At 36.6% G+C, this 27196-nt stretch overlaps 1 protein-coding gene across 2 annotated transcripts; it reads left to right on the top strand.

The window, feature by feature from the left end:
- The first annotated feature begins 361 nt into the window (after positions 1–361).
- LOC128209704 (cap-specific mRNA (nucleoside-2'-O-)-methyltransferase 1-like) lies at positions 362–25460 on the top strand. Of its 2 annotated transcripts, none has more exons than XM_052913871.1 (23): positions 362–429; positions 2476–2568; positions 3941–4045; positions 4358–4519; positions 4681–4773; positions 4934–5005; positions 5150–5244; positions 6299–6371; positions 6689–6881; positions 7172–7290; positions 7665–7761; positions 10446–10578; positions 10823–11008; positions 11345–11401; positions 11960–12017; positions 12282–12350; positions 12628–12765; positions 13072–13200; positions 17567–17658; positions 18820–18936; positions 20222–20343; positions 22015–22123; positions 24227–25460. In XM_052913871.1, the coding sequence occupies exons 2-23, from the start codon at positions 2488–2490 to the stop codon at positions 24366–24368; spliced, it is 2442 nt and encodes an 813-aa protein (XP_052769831.1). In that variant the 5' UTR covers positions 362–429; positions 2476–2487; the 3' UTR covers positions 24369–25460. The 2 variants fall into 2 exon arrangements, with proteins under 2 accessions (XP_052769831.1, XP_052769832.1); XM_052913872.1 differs by lacking the exon at positions 362–429 and adding an exon at positions 432–460.
- Positions 25461–27196: the final 1736 nt, after the last annotated feature.

The raw sequence follows: 27196 nt of genomic DNA, 5'->3' as shown, positions 1-27196 counted from the left end.
GACTGAAGTGATAAGCTGTGCATTTTGAAAGGAATTATTGCTGAAGTTGTTTGTAAATAATGATTTTCCTTAAACAAAACGTGTATGTTCATAAAAGGAAATGATATATATATATATGTATATATATATATATATATATATATATATATATATATATATATATGGTGTATTATTCTTTCCTATCGTATGATATCTAATCAAAGCAACGAAAACCCTTTAGCAACGATTGAAACGCATGCATTGTAACCTTAAATACATGGGGATTGGGGACACGTTTGCAAATCTCACATATTTTCCCCCAGATAGTCTTTCAGCGCATTCGCGCTTTGATTCCTTCATACAGTCTTTTTCTTGGTGGTAATTTTTCTTTAGGTTCATAATTCGAAAGCTTTTCCAAAAGGAGGTATTTCTAGAAAACAAATCGAAAACGTAAGAAAGATGTTGTTTTAATTGTAAATTGGTAATAACTTTATAAATATATTAAACAAAGTATAAAATCAACTTGTTTTTAGATTCCTGCCTGCACATTTCGTTGACAGTCCTTAAAAAAGCATTTTGCTTAAAACAATTTTTCAAAGTTTTTTGAAACCACATTGGCTTGATTTTTTAGAAATTCAGTGTTATTATTGACAATAAATGTGTTTTGATCATGCTCTAAGTCATTGTTCATAATTCAATTAATTAGTTATGCAATATAGAATACGTACCTGATACTGGTAGCAATGAATAAAGCAAATACAAGACCTGTACTACATGTACGCCTGTAGTTTTCATATTGTTTGAAGTAGAACACTGAATTTCGCACACAAAAATAATATGCAAACAACATACCAGTATCGACTTATCCAAGCAGCATTTATTTTCTTGATGGCACAACAATTGTTAATATCCTAGTATAACCAATTACTGCTTTGCTCGAACTACTGTTAGCGTAAACAAACTAATATATATAATAATGCATACTGGTATATCAAATACAAGAAAAATAAACAAAAACACAAACTTGCAGCTTGACAAGCAAAGTTTTGAATGAAGAATTGTAAAAAAAGATTTTATATCTATACTCTCTCTCCCCCCCCCCCCCCCCCCCAACAAGATTCAGCAAATCAGATTAAGTTCAAAGGCAGTGACCCATAACTATTAAAAGCAGCAACAATGAAGAGAAAGTGAAAGTAATAATTTCTCAAGAATAATTGTACCAGTAGGCGAGTAGTTCTCGGACACTAGTAGTTCTCGGACACTCGCGATTTTCGCCTCATTTTGGAAGTTACATATCAAGCACCTGATTTAAATCAATCAGGTGTATGAAAAGTTTCAGCAGGTACCAAATCTTTTCATTAGGTAAGTATTATAAGACGTTAAATTCCAAAAGTTTCCAGTTGTTTACAAAATCACATTTTACTTCCGCTGGGAATCACAATTTTAGTGCGCATGCGCAAAAAACACAACTTAAAATATGGGCAACAGTTAGGTTAAACTATAAGTTCAGTATACTTCCTTTTTTGGCGCAGAAGTTAGGTTAAACTATAAGTTCAGTATACTTCCTTTTTTGGCGCAGACGACATTCTGCATTTTCGAGAATATTCATGTTAAGTCAAGCGTTTACATTACACATGTGCTAAAAATAGATACCATTTATTTCATTTTTATGAGCTTCATGGTCTATGTATATATGTACAACTGGATTAGTTTTTAATGAAAAATAATAAGATATATATTACCTAGTGGTTTGAAAATTCCACTTTTAAATATTTTAAATAAAAAAACTCACTTCAGTGTATGTTTCCCGGTTTTGTCGATCATTTAAGGGAGTGTCCGAGAACTACTTCTGTCAAACTAAAATTTGACCCCTTTTGAGCACCCCATGTGGAGCCTATGAGAATGGACTTAAATTATTCAATTTCACTCGATTTTGCATTATTTCAACAGAAGAAGAGCTGAAGTTTGTTATAAACATTGGAATATCATATATCTTTTAAAATAAGGATACTTTATCGATAAAACCTCTAAAAGTGTCCGAGAACTACTCGCCTACTGGTATATTTTGAATATAGAATAAAGACATGAATATTAAAAGGTTTACTGAAATGACCTCATCATCTCTTTTTGACTTGTTTGCATTGCTTCACCTGATGGACCCATAAATTTGCTTTTTTATTCAAAGGATGCTGGGTAGAAATATTCAAATATCCATATGGACCCAGCACACGCTGAATAAAATAGAGCATGTGAGGGGCCATCGGGTCATTGACTTATAGGGTCGGCAATAATCCAGATACGCAGCTGTCAATTAAGTCTTTTTACTACTTCTGTTTTAGGTAAACTCATGGTACTCCTATTATTGGCCATTAATTCAATAGTGATAACAATGCATTTTACCGATATTAACATGTCAGTAGACTGAGCTCTAAGCTTAGCCTAAAAGTATTGTATTTCCTGTGCCTCATACTTAACCTGCTCATTTTAATTAAACAGGAAAAGTTAAGAATGAATGAATCTTCAGAAGATGAAGCTGAAATTGGGATGATGCCCCCCACAAAGAAGGCAAGAATTGACGCTGTTGGCCAGGTAAATTAAATATAGTACAGTAAGTTATGTAATTTTTAAGTTAAGCTGTTCAAATTTGATGTTTATAATTGGTAAAATTAAATAATATTAATAAACTAGTGTTTAAATTGTGTAAAATAAATAGCTGTCACGTGAGTTACTGTTGCTCCTCGCCATTATGCAATAATTTCCTCAAGATATCCATAGTGGTCTAAAGGCTAGATGAGTGAAGTTCATTATGGGCTCGAGGGGGATTTTCGACGAGCAGCAACCAGTCTTTTAACATCTTAAATATGTATGAGTTTCTGTTGAACAAAATTAATATGTATATTTCTGATACAATTACCTTGAAAATCTACCATTTTGTTCATCATGCAGTGGCTGTGTTGTTAAAGAAATTTTGCATCTGCTTCTGACAGTTACCCCTCATCTGTAAGTAATGATATATTTTCCAATGCGTTTTTGACCAACAGGATTTATCCAATATAAATCAGTAAAGCATTTTCACTACGCTTACTTGTTAAATCTCTTTCAAATCTGTTAAGTTTTCTGTACAAACAAACATTCTGAATTTTACTCCATTTTTTAACTTCAAGGCCGGAAAATGAGATGAAATGAATCTTTTGGTGAACAAGTCCGAATTCTCACACATAATTGCTTGCCCTGCTGTATGAAATTTTGAATACAGAATTTGAGCAAGCTGCAACAGTACAGGGTTACATGCTTGTCCTAGCTTTTTACCACTGGAAATTCACCTTTTTGTTAATTTGTACTGGCTGCAGTATTATATGTAAACTGTTTTAGTTGTCAGTCAATGAATCATGAAATATAAAGCGATTTCATAGGTAAGGAATTTGAGTGAAATTTCTGGCACACACTTTTATTTGTAAACATGACATAAAACATAATCATATATAACAAGGTTACTTTCACCAATGGTTGTTTCCATGGAATATTATTTTGATTCTGATGTTAAAAAGAACAATTTTCACTTATTCTTTCACCAAAAGATCAACTTATTTTATTTTCAAAATAGTTGAAGAAAAACCAAGATTTCAGTGATTTATTTTGTACAGAGCTCTGTTATACAAGAAGGTAGGGAGATGGCGTTAGCTATGTTATGTGAGTGCATTAGCTCACTCAGTCATTTTGAGAAAATTATGCTGAGCACGCAGAAACGGCCAAATGGCCAAAAGTCACATAATGGTTTCATAGAATTACCTCTAGTAAGACATGTGTTACTGATAATAATATTTATTTAAATATTTTTTATCATATGTGACTTTTTCCTTTCTAGAAACAATTCTACATCTGAAATTAAATTAGAATAGGTTAATTCAAGTTTCCTTTGTTTTTGTCTGCTGTACGTGTGATCAGATGTTTCTTGTTGCAGGCCAGGCGGACGGACAGCACAGATGGACGGGTCAGAAAGTCCACGTTAGTTGTCACTGAAAAGAGGAAAGAACCAACATATAACAATTTCGCTGAGAAAATGATGGTAAAACAGATTTTTTTTTTAAAGTTCAATAGTATCAAGCCTCTTTCATCATTAATTTTCTTTATGGAATCAAGTTTAGTGACAGAAAGTTAAATTTATATGTTCAGACAAAGTAACTGTTTTGTGTTGTGTTTTTCCATCAAGCAGTGTGATTATGATCATGTCCTAAAGAAATTAATACAAGCCTCTAGGAATAAAGAAAAAATATTACCGTAAACATTTATTTCAAGTTTTGAACTATCAAGTTACAATGGAATTATAATAATATTATTTTGATATTATACAATATATATTATGCTTGTTCTGTTGTAGGCCAAGATGGGTTACAAGAAAGGGACAGGTCTGGGGAAGGCCGCTCAAGGTCGTGTGGAAATTGTGGAGGCATCACAACAGCGGGGTCGGAGGGGTCTCGGCCTTACTGTGAAGGGGCTAGAACCCTCTGCAGATGTTGAATGGTCTGAAGAAAATGATCCAGTAAGTTTTGATATAAATAAAACAATATGACGTTCTTTAACAATGGTATGAAATATAATGCACTCTTAACAAATAATTTTAACATTAAGTATCATACATGTTTGCACCTTTCTAGTATAACATAGACCCATTTACTTGACAGCTTGTTTGGTTCCCTGCAGGTGATTTTAGAGGAGACTGTGGAGTGGCTGCCTAGCTGCAGGGAACCAGTGCCTGACCTTGACACTCTTCGCTCATGGAAAATTGTCGGACCAGTAAGATTCTAAATCAAGTTGACATTAACTTCTTTGTGGGCTAGTTCTTATATGTCATAATGAAAAAGCTGTTGATTTTTTTACAAAAAATAGAAACGGTGATGATACCAATATTTAGAGAATTCTTGTTTTTCAAAATTTAAAAACTTTGTTTTTCCAGAAAAAGAGAAACATAGATGATGAAAACAAGTTCTGCTCAGATGAAACATTAACAGATGTTTTATCTTCCAAAGTAAGTGTACATTCTTAAGGAAGTTCGACTTTTAAAGTTATGTTGTGCTATTATTTGAACAGAAACAAAGTTTTCAAGAGCCTTTTTTGCAATATTGTTTCAACTTAAAAGTCACCCAATGTTTACATTTGCTCCATTTTCCAGAGTATATTTGACACCCTGGAACCAGAGGAGATGAGAAAGGCAAGAACCCGGTCCAACCCCTATGAAACAATTCGTGGAGTATTCTTCCTGAACAGGTGGGTGATATGTAAGATCATTAGAATTCCTCCATATACACATGAGTTCCTCCATTTACACATGAGATCAATTAAAACTCCTCCATGTACACACGAGATCATTCAAAATTCCTCCATATACACGTGATCATTCAAAATTCCTCCATATACACACAAGATCTTTTTAAATTCCCCCATATACACATGAGATCATTCAAAATTCCCCCATATACACAATGTCATGTGATCATTCAAAATTCCCCCATATACACACAAGATCATTCAAAATTCCTCCATATACACATGAGATCATTCAAAATTCCCCCATATACACACAAGATCATTCAAAATTCCTCCATATACACATGTGATCATTCAAAATTCCTCCATATACACATGAGATCATTTAAAATTCCCCCATATGTACATGAGATCATTCAAAATTCCTTCATATACACATGTAATCATTTAAAATTCCCCCATATACACATGAGATCATTCAAAATTCCTCCATATACACATGTGATCATTAAAAATTCCTCTATATACGCATAAGATCATTCAGAAATCATCCCTATACACATGCTATCATTCAGAGTTCCTCAAAAGGTCTTAGATTGTTTGGGTTATACTCATTTGTAACAATTATCATAAATGTTACTAATACATGTTTATTGACTACTGATCATCAGGCAACACAATACATGTTGCAAAATACAGAAGTCCATATTCCAATCTGCTGATGTCAGGTGGTAACAATGTCAATGAAGTCATAAAACAAAAAAGTGAGTCATCTAAATGACATTAAATATTGAATTATGTTTTTTTTTTTTATGATTTCAGCCAGTAATGTATTTAATAAAAGGTTATTAGTACTGTGTTTTGATCTGGAATGTTGTACTCGATTTCCTGGAGTTTACTTATTTTGCTCTCACTCAGCTAGCGCCTTCTGTAAACAGAATCTGAAAAAATCTACTTGTGGTGCATACAACCTTCCAGATCAAATGCAGTACTAATAACCCTATTGTATAAACAGGTTCTTTTTAACATATTAGACATTGTGTCATTGCAATAGAGCCGCCATGAAGATGGCTAACATGGATGCTGCACTCAACTTTATGTTCACAAGTCCCAAATATCCGGATGGAGTGAGTATTGTTACAGAGAAGAAATCAAATATTGCTTTGTACATGTAGCTTTTAAAATATTTCATAGTGAAAAATAGGTTTTTAAAAGAATCCCAGGCTAGATTAGACTTTTGCGATCTTTTGTTTGTCACAAAGTTAAACTTGATTTTTGTTTACCTGTATATTTGAGACATAAATCGACCTGCATCCATTTCTTATTCAAATTAAGTCAGTGATACTTATATATAGTAAAACCTTTAACTGTGGAACCCGACAGTGCAGTACATTATTTATAAACTATAGCATACAGTTTTCAGTCTGTATTTTGCTTTTCCCAGAGATCTATGTTGGGCCACAATGACATCCTGTACTTTGCGGATGTTTGCGCGGGCCCGGGTGGGTTTAGCGAGTATGTCCTGTGGAGATCCAAGGCGGAAGCTAAGGGGTTTGGACTCACTCTTAGGAAATGCAATGACTTTAAACTTGAGGACTTCTTCGCTGGACCTCCTGAAATGTTCGAGCCCCATTATGGTAAATTGTTTTGCTGTTAAAGCAAAACTACCTTCAAATAAAAGTAGGACAGATAAAAATAAATCCTTAATATTATATTTGTTCTTTTCAATTTTATATAATATAGTTAATCAATTTGATTATGCAAGAGATGATTCTACAACTTGACCACTGAAACACACTGAATATGTAGAAGTTTTAGCATGAATGTTTAATTGAGTAGAATTAGAACACCACTGAGTTAAAAATTCACTTCATCATTAAACAAAATGTTACAATACAGTAGTTACACTACAGTGTTTGCCTTGCAGGTGTGGGTGGGGCTGAAGGAGACGGGGACATTTTCCGACCGGACAACCAGGAGACCTTTATCAAATATGTCCTAGAGAACACAGATGGGCTTGGTGTCCACTTTGTTATGGCAGATGGGGTGAGGATGCATTTAGTTTTTCAGAAGAAATTTTTTAAAATTTTACCTTTTAATAAAGTTTTTAAACACGGATCTATTTTTAATTCTGTCTTTAGATGTAAAATGTGTGGGTTGCATTTATTAATATTGTTCATCTATTCCTTATAAAATGGTGCACACTTAATAGCCTGTTTGTTTTCTCAAGGTATGCACAGCACATAATTATACATATATTTATTACCTCAATTAATCCTAAATGACTAGCTCACGTGTTCCTTACTACAATGCAGTGTGACGCTTCCTTACTCCATGGCCTTTTGTTACTGTATGTAAGGAAAAGGGGTATGAAAACTTAAACATAGAGCACCATTAAGCACACATTGTTCTCGCTCTAGGGTTTCTCCGTGGAGGGTCAGGAGAACATACAGGAGATCTTATCCAAGCAGCTGTACCTCTGCCAGTGTCTTGTTGCTATCTCCATCATACGTACAGGTATTAAAAGGCTTCAGTAGTGCAACAGTGGTTTACCCTGGTAGTGCCATAGTGGTTTACCCTGGTAGTGCCATAGTGGTTTACCTCAGTAGTGCAACAGTGGTTTACCTTGGTAGTGCCATAGTGGTTTACTCTGGTAGTGCCATAGTGGTTTACCTCTGTAGTGCAACAGTGGTTTACCTCGGTAGTGCCATAGTGGTTTACCTTGATAGTGCCGTAGTGGTTTACTTTGTTAGTGCCATAGTGGTTTACCCTGGTAGTGCTTTAGTGGTTTACCCTGGTAGTGCCGTAGTGGTTTACCCTGGTAGTGTCATAGTGATTTACCCTGGTAGTGCCATAGTGGTTTACCTCAGTAGTGCCATAGTGGTTTACATTGGAAGTGCCATAGTGGTTTACATTGGTAGTGCCATTGTAGTTTACATTGGTAGTGCCATAGTGGTTTACCTTGGTAGTGCCGTAGTGGTTTACCTTGATAGTGCCATAGTGGTTTACATTGGAAGTGCCATAGTGGTTTACATTGGTAGTGCCATAGTGGTTTACATTGGTAGTGCCATAGTGGTTTACCTTGGTAGTGCCGTAGTGGTTTACCTTGGTAGTGCCATAGTGGTTTACCTTGGTAGTGCCATAGTGGTTTACCTCAGTAGTGCCATAGTGGTTTACATTGGAAGTGCCATAGTGGTTTACCTCAGTAGTGCCATAGTGGTTTACATTGGAAGTGCCATAGTGGTTTACCTTGGTAGTGCCATAGTGGTTTACCTCAGTAGTGCCATAGTGATTTACCTCAGTAGTGCTATAGTGGTTTATATTGGTAGTGCCATAGTGGTTTACCTCGGTAGTGCTATAGTGGTTTACCTCAGTAGTGCCATAGTGGTTTACATTGGAAGTGCCATAGTGGTGTACCTTGGTAGTGCCATAGTGGTTTACCTCAGTAGTGCTATAGTGGTTTACATTGGAAGTGCCATAGTGGTTTACCTTGGTAGTGCCATAGTGGTTTACCTCGGTAGTGCCATAGTGGTTTACCTCTGTAGTGCCATCGCGGTTTACCTTGGTAGTGCCATAGTGGTTTACCTTGGTAGTGCCATAGTGGTTTACCTCAGTAGTGCCATAGTGGTTTACATTGGAAGTGCCATAGTGGTTTACTTCAGTAGTGCCATAGTGGTTTACATTGGAAGTGCCATAGTGGTTTACCTTGGTAGTGCCATAGTGGTTTACCTCAGTAGTGCCATAGTGATTTACCTCAGTAGTGCTATAGTGGTTTACATTGGTAGTGCCATAGTGGTTTACCTCTGTAGTGCTATAGTGGTTTACCTCAGTAGTGCCATAGTGGTTGTCATTGGAAGTGCCATAGTGGTTTACCTTGGTAGTGCCATAGTGGTTTACCTCTGTAGTGCCATAGTGGTTTACCTCAGTAGTGCTATAGTGGTTTACATTGGAAGTGCCATAGTGGTTTACCTTGGTAGTGCCATAGTGGTTTACCTCTGTAGTGCCAAAGTGGTTTACCTCAGTAGTGCCATAGTGGTTTACCTCAGTAGTGCCATAGTGGTTTACATTGGAAGTGCCATAGTGGTTTACCTTGGTAGTGCCATAGTGGTTTACCTCAGTAGTGCCATAGTGGTTTACCTCAGTAGTGCCATAGTAGTTTACATTGGAAGTGCTATAGTGGTTTACATTGAAAGTGCCATAGTGGTTTACATTGGTAGTGCCATAGTGGTTTACCTTGGTAGTGCCATAGTGGTTTACCTTGATAGTGCCGTAGTGGTTTACCTCAGTAGTGCCATAGTGGTTTACCTCAGTAGTGCCATAGTGGTTTACCTCAGTAGTGCCATAGTAGTTTACATTGGAAGTGCTATAGTGGTTTACATTGAAAGTGCCATAGTGGTTTACATTGATAGTGCCATAGTGGTTTACCTTGGTAGTGCCATAGTGGTTTACCTTGATAGTGCCGTAGTGGTTTACCTCAGTAGTGCCATAGTGGTTTACCTTGATAGTGCCATAGTGGTTTACCTCAGTAGTGCCATAGTGGTTTACCTCAGTAGTGCCATAGTAGTTTACATTGGAAGTGCTATAGTGGTTTACATTGAAAGTGCCATAGTGGTTTACATTGGTAGTGCCATAGTGGTTTACCTTGGTAGTGCCATAGTGGTTTACCTTGGTAGTGCCATAGTTGTTTCCCTTGCATATATTTGTTATATTTGACCGTATTTGTAATTTGCCATTACCAAATTGCACATAGCATTCTTTTTTGTGAATTCCCATAATTTTTTGTATTGCTTTTACAAGTTAATTTATTAATGCAAAATATTTCTATGATACATATTTTATGATGTTTTAGGTTGATTTGGGCTGGTGTTTGGTCTGGGTCGTATTAAATTATCATCTTTAATCTAACTTAAGTTTAAGAGTAGGAGTGTTTATATTGGACTGTAAAAAAACTGGCCAATAAACTGAATGGAATCACTTAGGCATATCTAAGGATAAGAATACCAGTAATATTGAATACTTCTCCTCTGATGTTTCATTCATTCTTAATTCCAGTTTCATTTTCCTGTATAGATGTTTTTTACAGATTAAGGTCATTAACCTATATCAAATGTTGTTATTTTACCTTTGTCTTCATTTTGTGTTACTTTTGTCTTGCATAACAATGTTATGGACATATTAACTATCCATTGTGTACCTTCCAGGTGGTCATTTTGTATGTAAGTTGTTTGACCTGTTTACGCCATTCAGTGTGGGACTGGTTTACCTCATGTACCGGATATTTGACAAGGTCTCCATCTTTAAACCAGTCACAAGCAGACCTGCCAATTCTGAAAGGTTGAAATATTTTTTGTTAATATAGAAAGATTATCATTGTTTAAGTTAATGCTATAAAAACAAAACAAGTCTTATATTTAAAATATACTTTCTATGAAAAATATTGGTGATTATTAAGTTATGTTTTTGCATTTTAACATTGTTTGCCTTTGGTGAAAACAGTTGGTTGGATGAAAAGGGGTTCTTAATACATGAACGCAATTGCATCCTCTGTTCTGCTGTGACATTCAGATATTTATCACAGGTATATCATATGCCAGGGTCTGCGGCCTGACAAGGAGCCTGTTCAACAGTACTTCCACGAAATCAACGTTGATCTCAACCACTACCTGTCCACCTTCTCAAAAGAGGACATTAACGAGATAGTCCCCCATTCATTGCTTCAAAATGATGGACCTTTCTTTGAATACATCTACAACTCTAATGACAAGTGAGTGGGGGTATTATATTTAGTTATCTACAGCAAGCCTACAAACGCACTACTAAAGCCTTTCAATAACTGTACGTATGAAGGCCTGTTAAAACTTTGGCCACAACTTAATTAAATATGAGATATTCACATAAAATGTTGAATACATATTACCAGTGAAAAAGTGCACATGTGTAGCATGGCCTATTACTCTTGCTTTAATAAGTGTTGAGTTATTGACTAAAAAGAACAGACAGGGATTGGCCTTAACTCTGTGGCACTCTTGATGCTTTTAAATGTGATGATTTATTTTCCATTTGTACAAAGTGTATATATTGATATACTTCATCATTTCAGTCTTGGAGAGCTACAAATCATCGGCTTGAAAAAAATCAGAGCTTTCACACAAAACACGTAAGATGCAAAAACAATGCTTTTTTATCATTTAACGTTAAAAATGATTATACATATTATTAGATTTTTTGTTAAAATGGTGTTTAGTTCAAAGGGATGTCAAAAACATCTCTGTTCAGTAGTGATGTTCCGATGATCGATTATAATAAAAAATGGATTGGTTGGGCCTGAAATCGGCGACAATTGATTGTATTTGGTTATAATCGATCATCGAAAAAAAAAATGAAAAAAATATAAGTAAGTGTTCAGACGTTATCTTTAACAAAATGGCAGATGAAAGCCACAATGAGCAAGTAAAAATGAACTATTTTTGATATAACACTTAATAACTTCAATCATAGACATAACGTATATGCATATAATGATTAAGAGTTTAATAATGTGCATGAATAAAACTTCACTTTAGGTTTTATCTAGTATTTTAAAAAATACGATTGTACTATCGATAATCTGTTACTTGAGTGGAACCGATTATCGATTGTAAAATTGGAACAGATTCTCAACACTACTGTTCAGAATATTTTTCATTATGTTCACATAAAGACTCGATATTTACAGTAATCTGATGGACACCAGGCAGTCAGATGTGAGGGATAAACTGCTGGAAATATGGAAGGTAATGTGCTTACCTCTTTAAAAAGGTTTAGGCAAAATTAGTTGTGATATCCTTGTCATTCAATTATAACAACATGTTCAAGAAAAATGAAGCGAAACAAAAAACATTGTTGTTAACCAGTGACAAAACAATTAATAATGTTCTGAATGATCTTTCCTGTACCTAAAGTTGTATACAATATATATATAAGTTGTACAGGCAGAAACCTATTGTCAGTGCTTTAAACAGAAAGGCATTTTTAACTATTGCATGTCAAAACTTCAGGTGGACAATAAAGTGCGTGTGGCACCACCAAAAAAAAGTCCACAAGAAAAGTGTGAGGAATTGCTCAAAGTGAGTGTATGAAATAAATTGTTTAATATTTTATACCTTTGGAATCTACCGGGGGTATAGTACGGTAACATGTGTATAAATTGCAGCTTGGAAAACTGCCTATTTTAGTGCTGACTAAATTGTTTTTAGTATGTAGCGCATGCCTTAATAAAATGTGAAAGAAACATTCATTATATTCTCAAATATTGTGATAAAATCTGTCTTGATACTAAAGTGAATATCTATGGAAATGATTTTCCTAGCTGCGCTTAAGGTGAATTAAACAACATACTTTCAGAATGAGGACAGTTATTTCAGCCACGTGACAGAGCAGCTGAGCCTGGAGAATCTGCGCTCCATCAAGAGTGTGTATGACTACCGGTGTATGGTGACGGGGAGTCTTCCAGACAAGCGTTTCTACCTGCTAGGGCTCGGGGTCAGTGGTTCATCTGTATTATAATCAATATTTCACCCAGGCCCTAGGCCAGGATTCAATATTGCTGTTATCCTTATCCTTAGACATGCCTCCGTGATTCAACTCAGCCTATTGGTCAGCTAAATATACAGGCCAATCAAAACACTTAAGATTCTAATCTTTAATTCAAGTTTAATCTAAGAAAGTTATTGAATACTGCCCAAGGTCAGTGAGTTTCATTAATTTTACAAATTACTGCAAACATTTATTTTCTCTGGTAGTTATATTGATTTTGCCCGTCCTGATTTTTCATGTCCTTTTTTTCAGAGATCCCATGTGTTCCAGCAGTCATGCAAGATGAAGGGTCGCTGGGTGAAGCCAGAGGATGGACTACGTCTAGAACTTCCCAGGGACACACTTATAGAAGCTGAGATTGTTACAGAGCTACGTGGGGAGGTATAATGTCTGACATAGACTAGTTTGGGGAGGTATAATGTCTGACATTGACTAGTGTGGGGAGGTATAATGTCTGACATTGACTAGTTTGGGGAGGTATAATGTCTGTTATTGTCTAGTGTGGGAGGTATAATGTCTGACATTGACTAGTGTGGGGAGGTATAATGTCTGACATTGACTAGTTTGGGAAGGTATAATGTCTGACATTGACTAGTGTGGGGAGGTATAATGTCTGACATTGACTAGTGTGAGGAGGTATAATGTCTGACATTGACTAGTGTGGGAGGTATAATGTCTAACATTGACTAGTGTGGGGAGGTATAATGTCTGACATTGACTAGTGTGGGAGGTATAATGTCTGACATTGTCTAGTGTGGGAGGTATAATGTCTTGTCTAGTGTGGGAGGTATAATGTCTGACATTGACTAGTGTGGGTAGGTATAATGTCTGTCATTGACTAGTTTGGGAGGTATAATGTCTGACATTGACTAGTGTGAGAGGTATAATGTCTGACATTGACTATTGTGAGAGGTATAATGTCTGACATTGACTAGTGTGGGAGGTATAATGTCTGTCATTGTCTAGTGTGGGAGGTATAATGTCTGACATTGACTAGTGTGGGAGGTATAATGTCTGACATTGACTAGTGTGGGAGGTATAATGTCTGACATTGACTAGTGTGGGGAGGTATAATGTCTGACATTGACTAGTGTGGGAGGTATAATGTCTGACATTGACTAGTGTGGGAGGTATAATGTCTGTCATTGACTAGTTTGGGAGGTATAATGTCTGACATTGACTATTGTGGGTAGGTATAATGTCTGTCATTGACTAGTGTGGGGAGGTATAATGTCTGACATTGACTAGTGTGGGAGGTATAATGTCTGACATTGACTAGTTTGGGAGGTATAATGTCTGACATTGACTAGTGTGGGTAGGTATAATGTCTGTCATTGACTAGTGTGGGGAGGTATAATGTCTGACATTGACTAGTGTGGGAGGTATAATGTCTGACATTGACTAGTTTGGGAGGTATAATGTCTGACATTGACTAGTGTGGGTAGGTATAATGTCTGTCATTGACTAGTGTGGGGAGGTATAATGTCTGACATTGACTAGTGTGGGTAGGTATAATGTCTGTCATTGACTAGTGTGGGGAGGTATAATGTCTGACATTGACTAGTGTGGGAGGTATAATGTCTGTCATTGACTAGTTTGGGAGGTATAATGTCTGACATTGACTAGTGGTGGAGGTATAATGTCTGACATTGACTAGTGTGGGAGGTATAATGTCTGTCATTGACTAGTTTGGGAGGTATAATGTCTGACATTGACTAGTGGTGGAGGTATAATGTCTGACATTGACTAGTGTGGGGAGGTATAATGTCTGACATTGACTAGTGTGGGAGGTATAATGTCTGACATTGACTAGTGTGGGAGGTATAATGTCTGACATTGACTAGTGTGGGAGGTATAATGTCTGACATTGACTGGTGTGGGAGGTATAATGTCTGTCATTGACTAGTTTGGGAGGTATAATGTCTGACATTGACTAGTGGTGTAGGTATAATGTCTGACATTGACTAGTGTGGGGAGGTATAATGTCTGACATTGACTAGTGTGGGAGGTATAATGTCTGACATTGACTAGTGTGGGAGGTATAATGTCTGACATTGACTAGTTTGGGAGGTATAATGTCTGACATTGACTAGTGTGGGTAGGTATAATGTCTGTCATTGACTAGTGTGGGGAGGTATAATGTCTGACATTGACTAGTGTGGGTAGGTATAATGTCTGTCATTGACTAGTGTGGGGAGGTATAATGTCTGACATTGACTAGTGTGGGAGGTATAATGTCTGTCATTGACTAGTTTGGGAGGTATAATGTCTGACATTGACTAGTGGTGGAGGTATAATGTCTGACATTGACTAGTGTGGGAGGTATAATGTCTGACATTGACTAGTGTGGGAGGTATAATGTCTGACATTGACTAGTTTGGGAGGTATAATGTCTGACATTGACTAGTGTGGGTAGGTATAATGTCTGTCATTGACTAGTGTGGGGAGGTATAATGTCTGACATTGACTAGTGTGGGAGGTATAATGTCTGTCATTGACTAGTTTGGGAGGTATAATGTCTGACATTGACTAGTGGTGGAGGTATAATGTCTGACATTGACTAGTGTGGGAGGTATAATGTCTGTCATTGACTAGTTTGGGAGGTATAATGTCTGACATTGACTAGTGGTGGAGGTATAATGTCTGACATTGACTAGTGTGGGGAGGTATAATGTCTGACATTGACTAGTGTGGGGAGGTATAATGTCTGACATTGACTAGTGTGGGAGGTATAATGTCTGACATTGACTAGTGTGGGAGGTATAATGTCTGACATTGACTGGTGTGGGAGGTATAATGTCTGTCATTGACTAGTTTGGGAGGTATAATGTCTGACATTGACTAGTGGTGTAGGTATAATGTCTGACATTGACTAGTGTGGGGAGGTATAATGTCTGACATTGACTAGTGTGGGAGGTATAATGTCTGACATTGACTAGTGTGGGAGGTATAATGTCTGACATTGACTAGTGTGGGAGGTATAATGTCTGACATTGACTAGTGGTGGAGGTATAATGTCTGACATTGACTAGTGTGGGGAGGTATAATGTCTGACATTGACTAGTGTGGGGAGGTATAATGTCTAACATTGACTAGTGTGGGAGGTATAATGTCTGACATTGACTAGTGTGAGAGGTATAATGTCTGACATTGACTAGTGTGGGGAGGTATAATGTCTAACATTGACTAGTGTGGGAGGTATAATGTCTGACATTGACTAGTGTGAGAGGTATAATGTCTGACATTGACTAGTGTGGGGAGGTATAATGTCTAACATTGACTAGTGTGGGAGGTATAATGTCTGACATTGACTAGTGTGAGAGGTATAATGTCTGACATTGACTAGTGTGGGGAGGTATAATGTCTAACATTGACTAGTGTGGGAGGTATAATGTCTGACATTGACTAGTGTGAGAGGTATAATGTCTGACATTGACTAGTGTGGGAGGTATAATGTCTGACATTGACTAGTGTGGGAGGTATAATGTCTGACATTGACTAGTGGTGGAGGTATAATGTCTGACATTGACTAGTGTGGGGAGGTATAATGTCTGACATTGACTAGTGTGGGGAGGTATAATGTCTAACATTGACTAGTGTGGGAGGTATAATGTCTGACATTGACTAGTGTGAGAGGTATAATGTCTGACATTGACTAGTGTGGGAGGTATAATGTCTGACATTGACTAGTGTGGGAGGTATAATGTCTGACATTGACTAGTGTGGGAGGTATAATGTCTGACATTGACTAGTGTGGGAGGTATAATGTCTGACATTGACTAGTGTGGGAGGTATAATGTCTGACATTGACTAGTGTGGGGAGGTATAATGTCTGACATTGACTAGTGTGGGGAGGTATAATGTCTGACATTGACTAGTGTGGGGAGGTATAATGTCTAACATTGACTAGTGTGGGAGGTATAATGTCTGACATTGACTAGTGTGAGAGGTATAATGTCTGACATTGACTAGTGTGGGGGGTATAATGTCTGACATTGACTATTGTGAGAGGTATAATGTCTGACATTGACTAGTGTGGGAGGTATAATGTCTGTCATTGTCTAGTGTGGGATGTATAATGTCTGACATTGAACAGTGTGGGAGGTATAATGTCTGACATTGTCAAGTGTGGGAGGTATAATGTCTTGTCTAGTGTGGGAGGTATAATGTCTGACATTGACTAGTGTGGGTAGGTATAATATCTGTCATTGACTAGTGTGGGAGGTATAATGTCTGACATTGACTAGTGGTGGAGGTATAATGTCTGACATTGACTAGTGTGGGGAGGTATAATGTCTGACATTGACTAGTGTGCGGAGGTATAATGTCTGACATTGTGTGGGGAGATATAATGTCTGACATTGACTAGTGTGTGGAGGTATAATATCGGACATTGACTTGTATGTATTGAAAAAGTATCCAATGTTTCTTGTTGTAACGCTATTATGACCTTGCAGTCTTAACTATGAGGACAGGATGTTTGCTCTATTTTATAGATGAAGTGTCTCTCTGAATCGGGACTAATTCATGTCTCTGATATGAATCGGGCCTTTTTTCTAGACATGTTTTGACTTCAAACATTGGGAAAAATAGGCCATCATAAAAGATTTAAATGGAAACACAGGATAATTCAAACATTGGATAACTCAAGGTTTTAGGTCAGGCCCTGCATCCTCAAACTATTGTAATTTTATTGTGTGTGCAAGGTTAGTCCTGCTTTTTGTATTGAAGTTTTTATACATTTCAGGGTACTGGACAGAGGAAAGTGACCACCATCCATGCCTTGGATGCTCTCTTCTTGTTTGGCCGGGATGTTCGGAATCTACATTTTAATGATAGGTAACTGACTATGGAATGTTCAATGTAGGCTAACAATTCTTAATTGTAAAATATTGTTTTTACCACAGTCAAAATTTTGTGTCCACTTGTCTCCTAAACCCCTTAAAGGATTTTTTTGAAACTCTAGTAAAATGTTCAACTCATAGAGACAAAGTGCAAATTACATGCACACTGTCTCAAGGTTCAGATCAGTTCAAGGTCAAAGGTTTAAACCATTGACTTCGCGTTCGCTCCGCATGTCATTACCTCTTGAAAGGATTACCATGAAACTTGGTCAGATATTCACTACATAAATATGACATGCACAAAAGATAAGGTAAGATAATCTTCATTTCAAGTCGGTTCTGATAAACATAAATAAGAGTAGCTGATAGCTATTTTCCGTCATAATAGATTATCCAATAACAGACAAAAGATTCAAGATCATAATATCACATGTTATTATATTAATACATAGGTTTCAATAAGATTGTAGGCTTCATTATAAAAAATTACCAGATACATCAAAAGTTACAAGATAAAATATATTTATGATTTAAACACTAGTACAATACATTAAGAGAACTTTAAATGAAGGCAACAGTAAGACACAAAGTATGTTATTCAAACAGCAATACATATTTCAAGTGATAAGAAAGTAGTTTGCGGCTAATAAAAAGCAATTCAACATAAACAACAGATAATTTACTTAACACAATAAGAGGCTAGAGGTGGACGTTAATCGTTTTTTAAAAATTAATTTAAACAAAAAAGAAATTAAGTCACTGACGAAAAAACATGCATTACGATACATAGATAGAAAATGGGTATAAAAGATCCACTTTACAGTTGTGCCAGCTCAATGTCAAGGTCAAAGGTTTAGACATGGATTTCATGTCGCACCATATCCACTTTTCTCCTTAAACGATTTTCATGAAACATAATAAAATGTTAACCACATTTACACATGCAAAACCTCGACAAAAGCACATAAAAACAAACTTTTATTGTCTGTTTCAACTATTTTATAACAAAGTAGTATATTTCTTCTATCACTACCTCTAACTTTAAACTGATTTTTAACTTCTGTTTCAACAATTATATAAAATTATATAATGTCACTAATTATATTAACTGAAAGGTGATTTCTTTTATATGTCATGGTGTAATTTACTCATATAGGATCCAGAAGTTGCGGAGGTTTGTCAAGTGTATAACGAAGCTCACCCGGTCTGATCTTGTCCGCATTGTTGTGCCTGAGGTGTACAGATTTGAGCAAATCAACCATATATTCAACAGGTTAGTGAAGTTGTGAATTTCGTGGTCTCATGTGGGAGTTTGTTTCATTTTTGTGTCGCCTGAAAAGACGACATATTGGGGTTACTTTTGTTGGCGGCGTCGGTGGCGGCGGCGGTGTCGGCGGCTGCGTCCGCGTCCCATTTTCGCTTGTCCGGGGTATATCTCCTAAGCTATTAGTGGTATCGACTTGAAACTTCATATGTACATAGATCTAATTGAGGGCAAGTGCAGTGCACAAGAACTGTTACTCTTGCTTCCATATTTTTAGAGTTTTGCCCTTTGTTATTTTTCATGCTTAAAGTTTTGTCTGGGGCATATCTTGTAGAATATAAGAGTTATCAACTTGAAACTTCGTATGTAGATAGATCTCATGGAGGGCAAGTGCAGTGCACAATAACAGTAACTCTTGCTTTCTTAGTTTTAAAATTATTGCCCTTTGTTAATTTTCATGCTTAAAGTTTTGTCCGGGGCATATCTTGAAGAATATAAGAGGTATCAACTTGAAACTTCATAGCTAGACAGATCTCATTGAGGGCAAGTAATAACAGTAACTCTTGCTTTCTTAGTTTTAAAGTTATTGCCCTTTGTTAATTTTCATGCTTAAAGTTTTGTCCGGGGCATATCTTGAAGAATATAAGAGGTATCAACTTGAAACTTCATAGCTAGATAGATCTCATTAAGGGCAAGTGCAGTGCACAAGAACCGTTACTCTTGCTGCCATATTTTTAGAGTTATTGCCCTTTGTTAATTTTCTTGCTTAGGTTTTGTCCGTGGCATATCTCGTAAACTATAGGAGGTTTCAACCTGAAACTTATTCCGTAGGTATATCTGATTGAGGGTTCAAATGCCACCTACACTTGAAAGTTAAATGGCAACATCATTGTCTATAAATGAATAAAATGCCAATCTAACAGCTATAATGTCGACAGTAAATAATTCGTCAGGCGACACATCCGACTCGCGGAGTTCTAGTCTGGCTTATTCATCATAAATATTAAAAAATCCACTTAATAAATATCTGTTTTCACTGTTGCATTCCATTAAGGTGTGATTCAACTGAAGTCTCTTCTATCACAAAATGAAGGACATTTCTTAGTAAATGATAAAAGAAGTTAAAGTTAATTAAAAACAAATTATCTATTGTTGTCATTAAATCATGGTCGATATCAGTGTTTGTTAAATTTTGATATTCACGCATTCTCAATATCTGTTTCAAAATTAATAAACTCAACCTTCATAATTATGTTGGTATAAAATGCTGACAATATCCTGTGTCCCTGTACAGACTGGAACTGAAGAAGGTGAAAGGCGGTGGACCGGTGGAGAGGCTGTGTTATTGCCCTAGGGAATACACTGATGGCAGATTCTTCAGACCTACAGGCATCTACATCATCAGGACTGTGAAAGGTAAGAACTCAACAAGCTGCAGTAGACCTACAGGCATCTACATCATCAGGACTGTGAAAGGTAAGAACTCAACAAGCTGCAGTAGACCTACAGGCATCTACATCATCAGGACTGTGAAAGGTAAGAACTCAACAAGCTGCAGTAGACCTACAGGCATGTACATCATCAGGACTGTGAAAGGTAAGAACTCAACAAGCTGCAGTAGACCTACAGGCATCTACATCATCAGGACTGTGAAAGGTAAGAACTCAACAAGCTGCAGTAGACCTACAGGCATGTACATCATCAGGACTGTGAAAGGTAAGAACTCAACAAGCTGCAGTAGACCTTCAGGCATCTACATCATCAGGACTGTGAAAGGTAAGAACTCAACAAGCTGCAGTATGTGTGTGTGGATTTTTAACTTCCCTGTTTATTAAGATAAGAAATCAAGAAACAGTCATAGCCCTTACCGTATTTTCTCGACTATAAGGCGATTCGCTTATAAGACGGCCCCCTAACTTTGCCCATGAAATCTGGTGCTTTTTGTTTCGACTCACTTATAAGACAGGGTCAATTTTTAAGCAAATCTAAAATGCTAAAATTCTTCCTAATGTGTAAAAATGTTCAAGCTCAACGGACAATTATCGACTTTCGCGGTAACTGTTTTTGTTTTACTCAAAGAAAATGGCGATCAACTGTGAGCTCTCTATTTGGAGGTAGGTTAAAAATGAGTACATAAGTTTGCAGGACAGGTCGTTACTTATCGAAATTGTAATAATTAATCAATAACAACATGTTTGTTTTAGTTTATTTTTTTATTGAAGACACCAATGAAGTTCTTCGGCAAAATAAATGGCTTCAATAACATAACTGCGAAAAGCCGAGGCATGATTAGGTGTTTGTTTAGCAATAATGCTTTAGGCAATATTGTCCCTTGATTGGCGACGAACATAAAGGATTCATATTCGCATTGTCATTTGTTTGCTTAATCAAATTGACAGTTAGGTACATCATATTAAGATTCCAATTTATTGATTTGATATATCTGTCAAACTTATTATACTGACACGCGCCATGAGAAAAAATGCAGATATAACGGTACACTGTGTGACGTCAGAGCAAGCGCGGTGAAGAGATTTTGTGTTGTTGTTTACTTAATTGCCCCATACTTATATCAGCAGACGATAGACTGGATAGACGAATACCCTATGTAAAATTTAACTGATTTTGACTTGAATCTTGTTTTAATATTTTATCGACTCGCTTATAAGACGGGTCCCCTACTTTGGGGGTAAAAATCGGGACCCAATTTCCCCGTCTTATAGTCGAGAAAATACGGTAAATAGGTTCTCTGCAAAAACAGTTTGAAGACATTCATGTAAATATTGATGATATGTTTACAGTGATAATATAAACATTGCAAATCCAATCTCTTTTGTAGCTAAAATGCTTGTTTACGCCGCTTAATCAAATGAGACCAAATGATCCATTGGTCATGCAACTTGCTGGCTGTATTAATGACAAAAATCACCAGACATGTACACATGTATTACCTTTTGATAAAGAAGATATCCCATATCCATCTAGAATATTGCTCACAACTAATTTGTTATAACCAGTTGAAATTCAATACAGCAGATTTTGCTGTATTCAGCATTTCCATAATTAATATATATATGTTTATTTCAGAGCCATGGACGATGCAGTGGAGCAAGTCTAAGGGCAGAAAATATTTCTTTAACCTTCACAAGGGCCAGTCAGATTTTGACTGTCCACCAGATAGCATTGCCAAAGTTAGGTAGGGAGTATTTGATTGCCTGTCCACCACTAAGCATAACACCAGTTATGTAAGAAATATTTGATTGTCCACCATCAAATAGCAGTTCCACATTCAGTTAGGAAACATTTATTCATCTGTCCATCAAATAGCAGTTCCACATTCAGTTAGGAAACATTTATTCATCTGTCCATCAAATAGCAGTTCCACATTCAGTTAGGAAACATTTCTTTATTTGTCCATCAAATAGCAGTGCCGCATTCAGGTAGGAAACATTTATTCATCTGTCCATCAAATAGCAGTTCCACATTCAGTTAGGAAACATTTGTTAATTTTTCCATCAAATAGCAGTTCCACATTCAGTTAGGAAACATTTGTTAATTTGTCCATCTAATAGCATTGACACATTCAAGTAGGAAACATTTATTTATCTGTCCACCAAATAGCAGTGCCACATTCAGTTAGGAAACATTCATTCATCTGTCCATCAAATAGCAGTTCCACATTCAGGTAGGAAACATTTGGTAATTTTTCCATCAAATAGCAGTTCCACATTCAGTAAGGAAACATTTAATTTTTCCATCAAATAGCAGTGTCACATTCAGGTAGGAAACATTTATTCATCTGTCCAAAAATAGCAGTGCCACATTCAGTTAGGAAACATTCATTCATCTGTCCATCAAATAGAAGTTCCACATTCAGGTAGGAAACATTTATTCATCTGTCCATCAAATAGCAGTGCCGCACTCAGGTAGGTTAAACATTTATTCATCTGTCCATCAAATAGCAGTGCCGCATTCAGGAAGGAAACATTTATTCATCTGTCCATCAAATAGTAGTGCCACATTCAGGAAGGATTCATTTGTTTATTTGTCCATCAAATAGCAGTGCCGCATTCAGGTAGGAAACATTATTCATCTGTCCAACAAATAGCAGTTCCACATTCAGTTAGGAAACATTTGTTAATTTTTCCATCAAATAGCAGTGTCACATTCATGTAGGAAACATTTATTCATCTGTCCATCGAATAGCAGTTCCACATTCAGTTAGGAAACATTTCTTTATTTGTCCATCAAATAGCAGTGCCACATTCAGGTAGGAAACATTTATTCATCTGTCCATCAAATAGCAGTGCCGCATTCAGGTAGGAAACATTTGTTAATTTTTCCATCAAATAGCAGTTTCACATTCAGTTAGGAAACATTTGTTAATTTTTCCATCAAATAGCAGTGCCGCATTCAGGTAGGAAACATTTGTTAATTTTTCCATCAAATAGCAGTGCCGCATTCAGTTAGGAAACATTTGTTAATTTTTCCATCAAATAGCAGTTCCACATTCAGTTAGGAAACATTTATTTATCTGTCCAAAAATAGCAGTGCCACATTCAGTTTGGAAACATTCATTCATCTGTCCATCAAATATCAGTTCCACATTCAGTTAGGAAACATTTGTTTATTTGTCCATCAAATAGCAGTTCCACATTCAGGAAGGAAACATTTATTCATCTGTCCATTAAATAGCAGTGCCACATTCAGTTAGGTAACATTTATTCATCTCTCCATCATATAGCAGTGCCACATTCAGGTAGGAAACATTTGTTTATCTGTCCACCAAATTGCAGTGTCACATTCAGTTAGGAATCACTTGTTTGAATGTCCATCAGATATTTTTGGATGGAACATTTTTCTTTGCCAGTTTTGTAGGGAACACTTTTGTATCAAAGGTGTGTCTGTTTTGAAAGATTACAAGTTTGATATTGTTATAGTCTTTGTCTTTGTTGTGCAGAAACCTTTATGTTAGTTACAAGTCAACATATATATGCTTTGGTTAGCATTGAAGATGATTTTTATTAACAAGTGAAGAGTTAAGAAATACTTCCATTACACGAAATACAACACTCCATCATAGCAATAAACAAATAGATTTTGGATTAAGTTTGAAAGAATGTAGTACAGTGTATAAAAAATGAGTTTTTAATTGATACATAATTTGCTTTTAAACATTCTGGTATTGTTATCTAACAAAGTGTATCTCATACCCAAGATTCATTGTAAGAAAATAATGTTATAACCAGTACCTGGTCATCAAACATGTATCTATATATTTCTGTGTTGCTCTCCACAGGGACACAAAGCTTCACAGCTTTCACTGGGTGTGGGAGGAGGGTGTGAAGCTGCTGCCAGGCCAGCCCGGGCCCGAGGATGACTCCAAACTCTCCAAGGCGACCGTGTTGGAGTACCTCCAAAGGATCATGCCTCACACATGACCCTCGCCAACAGTTGTGATATTAGTTGTGACAATGGATTAACATCCACATTGGCATGTTTTAAACTACTGTGTTATTTAAGTGAAACAGAGTGATCCACAGTATGTTTCATATGAATTGGAATTATTACTGTTGGACTGCAATGGAATTTTAAACCATCAAACTGTTATGGTAATTCATGTGTATACACATACACTCTAAATCATTTACTAGTGAACACTTAGATGGATCAGTGTAAGACAAAACTAACTCCTATTTTTAAATGGCGTTGTAGCCGTCTTGTGCTTAGCCCTCAAGTTGTGTACATATCTGTCACTTTTATTTCTGTACAAAAGCTGATTCTGGAATTTACCATCGAGACATTATCTTGTGTTGTTGTAAACAGCTGCCAATGGTAAAACAATCAGTGTTATACAGCTATATATGGTTCATTTGAACACCCTTGTTATGAAAGTTTTATCATTGTTTTAATTTGTTTTGAGTAAATCAACTGTTAAAACTGTTTGCTCAGTTTGTTATGCATAATTATTATTTATTTTTCTCAAAGAAATAACAAAAATCATGTTAGGTTCTTAATTATTATTATGCATTGTTGTAATAAAAGACACATTCTCTTATGATGCTCTACACATCACTTCCATTGAAAACCATTTGTAGTTACAAAAGAGCATGAATGTAATGTGTATTAAACACAGCTTCCCACTCTGTTATACAATTTTGTTTCATTGAAATTTCAGGTATATGAGCCAAGATTACCACAAATGTATTGCCATGAAATCCTGCATGGGCTGACTTGAAGTGTGACTTGTCATCTATGAATTATAGGGCAAAATACACCAATTCGGAAGCCTTATTTCTTAACACATAACAGTGAATTAACGCATGGGAAAACCATCTCCAGCCATTTGGCTACATTCCATATTAATAGGTTTTGAAGCTGAATGGTTTGTGATTTCAAAAACAGGCTGAACATGCTGGATCTACTTGATCTACTTTTTTGTTTACATTTTCACAACATTGTACACCTATACCGGATTTGGTCATGTTATCAAATACAGTTGTTAAGTTCAATTAAATATTTCTTATAAGCAATGTAACTCTTTTTCTTACGTTGCTTAATGTTTAGTACACATGTGGAACATATTCCCGAATATTGTGTTGGGGGTCGAAGCACTAAATATCGGTGTAATTTTGTGTGCTAATTTTTCAATTGTCCATAGAATATATAGGAAATTTATTCAGTAGTCTGTGACCTGTCTTTACCACCAAGTATGACATTGACCTTTGAGCTGCATTGACAACAAATGAGACATTTTTAGCTCGACCATTCAAAGAATAAGGAGAGCTATCCTAGTCACCCGAGCGTCGGCGTCGGCCTAACCACTTATGTTAAAGTTTTTGTAAGAGTTTGTGTACCACCTCAAATATTGACATATGGCTTTGAAACTTTGCACACTTGTTCAACATCATGCCCCCACCCTGTACACAGGAGGAGGTAACTCTATCAAGCATTTTGACAAAATTATACCACTCTTTTTACTTAGAATTTACGTTCAAGTTTGCGTACCACCTCAAATATTTACTAAGTCCATTGGCATCTGGCTTTGAAACTTTGCACACTTGTTCACCATCATGCCCCTAACCTGTACACTGGAGGAGGTAACACTATCAAGCATTTTGACAAAATTATGCCCCTTTTTTCAACTTAGAATTTATGTTAAAGTTTGCGTACCACCTCAAATATTTTCAAAGTCCATTGACATCTGGCTTTGAAACTTTGCACACTTGTTCACAATCATGCCCCCAACCTGTACACAGGAGGAGGTAACTCTATTAAGCCTTTTTCGACTTAGAATTTACGTTAAAGTTTGCGTACCACCTCAAATATTTTCCATTCAATTTATGTAAATATGTCAGCACATCATGTATTGCATTGAAATCTAATCGAACAGTGATCCATGCATGTTTCGCCAAAACTTTTCAATCCATACACCGAAAAGCGGCTGAATAGTCGAGCGTGCTGTCTCTGTGACAGCTCTTGTTACCTTTGGGCTGCAATGACCATCAAGTGTGACCTTTACCTTTGGGCTGCAATGACCATCAAGTGTGACCTTTACCTTTGGGCTGCAATGACCATCAAGTGTGACCTTTACCTTTGGGCTGCAATGACCATCAAGTGTGACCTTTACCTTTGGGCTGCAATGACCATCAAGTGTGACCTTTACCTTTGGGCTGCAATGACCATCAAGTGTGACCTTTACCTTTGGGCTGCAATGACCAACAAGTGAGACCTTCACCTTTGGGCCGCATTCATCATCAAGTGAGACCTTTACCTTTGGACTGCAATAACAATCAATTGAGATATTTACCTTTGAGCTGCACAGACCACCAAGTGTAACATAAACCTTTAAGCTGTATTGACCAAGTGTGGCATTGACCTTCGAGCTGCATTGACCTCCAAGTATGACCTTTGAGCTGCATTGACCAACAAGTGTGACCTTTCAGCTGTAATGACCATCAAGTGTCTTACCTTTGAGCTGCATTGGCCAACAAGTGTGACCTTTGAGCTGTAATGACAATCCAGTGTCTTACCTTTGAGCTGCATTGGCCAACAAGTGTGACTTTTGAGCTGTATTGACCAACAAGTGTGACCTTTGAGCTGTATTGACCATCAAGTGTGTCTTACCTTTGAGCTGTATTGACCAAGTTTGTCTTACCTTTGAGCTGCAATGACCACCAAGTTTGTCTTAACTTTGAGCTGCAATGACCAGCAAGTTTGTCTTAACTTTGAGCTGTATTGACCACCAAGTTTGTCTTACCTTTGAGGT

The sequence above is a fragment of the Mya arenaria genome, chromosome 11, assembly GCF_026914265.1.
Source record: "Mya arenaria isolate MELC-2E11 chromosome 11, ASM2691426v1".
Classification (NCBI taxonomy): Eukaryota; Metazoa; Mollusca; class Bivalvia; order Myida; family Myidae; genus Mya; species Mya arenaria.
The sequence above is the reverse complement of the archived record's forward strand: the minus strand, read 5'-3'. Positions and strand labels throughout refer to the sequence as shown.

Coding starts and splice junctions, on each gene's coding strand:
- LOC128209704 (XM_052913871.1), top strand. CDS start 2,488: ATGAATGAATCTTCAGAAGATGAAGCTGAAATTGGGATGATGCCCCCC. Junction 5,245..6,298: donor GGAGTATTCTTCCTGAACAG/GTGGGTGATATG, acceptor TCATTGCAATAG/AGCCGCCATGAAGATGGCTA. Junction 11,009..11,344: donor ATCTACAACTCTAATGACAA/GTGAGTGGGGGT, acceptor TCATCATTTCAG/TCTTGGAGAGCTACAAATCA.